The sequence below is a fragment of the Oryzias melastigma genome, unplaced genomic scaffold, assembly GCF_002922805.2.
Source record: "Oryzias melastigma strain HK-1 unplaced genomic scaffold, ASM292280v2 sc00376, whole genome shotgun sequence".
Classification (NCBI taxonomy): domain Eukaryota; kingdom Metazoa; phylum Chordata; class Actinopteri; order Beloniformes; family Adrianichthyidae; genus Oryzias; species Oryzias melastigma.
Window position 1 is genome coordinate 27666 of NW_023416973.1, and position 2265 is coordinate 29930.

The window sequence follows — 2265 nt, forward strand, 5'->3', positions numbered from 1 at the left end:
CTCTCCTTCCTGCTGCCGTCTGATTGTTCTTTAAAAAAGGGTCTCTGATCAGGGACACCTTTGCTGCACTCCTGTCCTCAATTCCCTCTAATGAGGCGGTGTGTTCAGGGGCCCTCTGAATTTAAAAATTCCAAAAAAATAAAAACATGTTCACCCTGTTACAGAACTACAAAAAAGCTTTTACAATGACGTGACGCCAGCACCCCGCGCTGCATAACGAGACACAGAAAAGCGAGTTAAAGGTTTTTTGGTGGTGTCAAAATAAACATTCCAAAACTGTTGGACTCATTCTTTCTTTTTGGCTAACAAGACAATCTAATGCTCTACATTTGTCTGTGGCTCATCGATCGCCTCATTTCTACCGTGTTTACATCACGTGACTTTCGTGTACGGTGGCCGTTTTGGTTTCAGTTGTTCTGCTCTCGGTTTGTTTCGTATTCAGACAGAGGAATCTCAGAGCGAACAGAAGTTCAGTCTGATTGAAAACTGACCGAGACCAGCTCCAAAGATAGGTCAGAGAGCGGTTCCTGGTACAGGTGTGGTGCCAAGGTAGTTCTCCCCTGCCAGGATACTCATTCTGGCAGAGGAGAACTACCTCAGAACCACAGATCTGTAGAGAAAGTGGGTGTGTTTTTGTTGTAGATGGGGGCGGAGCTTGCAGAACAGATTTTTCCTGGATGGAGCGGTTTGCTTACATCAGCATGATACCACCAACTCGTTTCCGTGAAAATGGGAGGGGCTGCTACAGATAGTGCAGGTTTTTAGAAGATTACTCTTAAATGCATGAACGGATCAAAATACCTTTATGAAGTTCTTTATAGAGAGGAATGAGAGGATGAGGAGATTTGATCTTTTCTGGCAGAAGAAAAGATTAGAAGTGGACAGCTGCAGGATTATCGATAGCTTGATGAACAAGCTCTGCAGAGATCAACAAACTGTAAGTCAAACAAAGGAGATTTCAAACAAATCAGGAAAGTTTAAATAAATTGAGTAAAATCAGTTTGCTCTGCTGCTGCACATGGGGTTCTCTTGCTGGATTGTTTGTTCACTTGGACTTGCAGCTATTTTCTTCATGTGGTTTTTGTACAGAGTTTGTGTCTCTTGAGTCACTGTGACTCTCGAGCGCAGTAATAAACAGCAGAATCCTCAGCTCTCAGACTGTTCATCTGCAGATACACCTGCTTTCTGCTGTTGTCTCTGGAGATGGTGAAGCGGTTTTTCACTGACTCTGAGTAGTAGATGCTGCTGCTGCCACTGCTGATATAAGCGATCCATTCCAGTCCTTTTCCTGCAGCCTGTCTGATCCAAGCTATAGAGGGATCACTGCTAAACCCTGAATATGTACAAGTCAGTTTGTGGGATTCTCCAGGTCTTTTAACCACTGATTCAGACTCAGTCAGTGTTTGACCCCTGATACCTGCAGAACAACAAGCAGCACATTAATGCAGTTACAAGAACTTTCTACCATTTTCTTTGTTCAGAACAAGTTCTTACCAGGTAAGACACCAAAGAAAAAGAGAAAAAGCAGCAAACAAACAGGTCTGATCATTGTTGGAGTCATTTGTCTTTGTTCTGTCTGCAGCTTCTTTGTCAGATTGAATCACTGAACTTTGATTCATATAAGAAGAAACTGGAAATGTTAGATTTGCATAAACTCCTCCTTAAAGAATTACGATGAGCTGGAATCACTCCTCTGTAAAAAAAAATAAAAACTTCATGCTAAAAATTTAATTTTAGTAATCTGTGTTTTTTAATCACACACATAAAGTTATTTTTGTCAGTCATTTGTTAACTCTTGTTCATTTTTTCTACAGATTTGTTTTATTTTGAAAGATACTTGACTCAATTTGAAACCTTTAATGTTTGGTTGAATGGAAAAAAAGCTACAAAAATATTTTTTTTTACGGGAAAAAGGATGAAAAATTCTGCTTTTTTCTGAAAAAAATGATAAAAACAATAAAAAGGAAATATAAAAACATAAAATAAGCATTACATGGAATGATGGATGAAGTTCATTTGATTTTTTTTTTAAACCTCTTATTTCTTTTTTTTTCATCTCTTCCATTCAATAAACACCAGAGCAAATTAGCAAAAGATCCACTGATAAAAACTGTATTTTTTATATTTTAAACATGTTATTGTGACATTTTTGTATCTGAGAGGAACACACACTGACATGTGGTGTGCCACAAAGCTCCATCCTTGGTCCTGCACTTTTAAACCTTTATCTGCTTCTGCTTGGAGATGTCAGGAGACAAGATATAA

General features: G+C 38.9%; 1 gene segment (V, D, J or C); it reads right to left on the reverse strand.

Moving 5' to 3' along the window:
- Window positions 1–844: 844 nt before the first annotated feature.
- Window positions 845–1609, reverse strand: LOC112138104. The segment is given in 2 exon segments: window positions 845–1417; window positions 1495–1609. Coding segments are annotated over 2 exon segments (378 nt in total).
- Window positions 1610–2265: the final 656 nt, after the last annotated feature.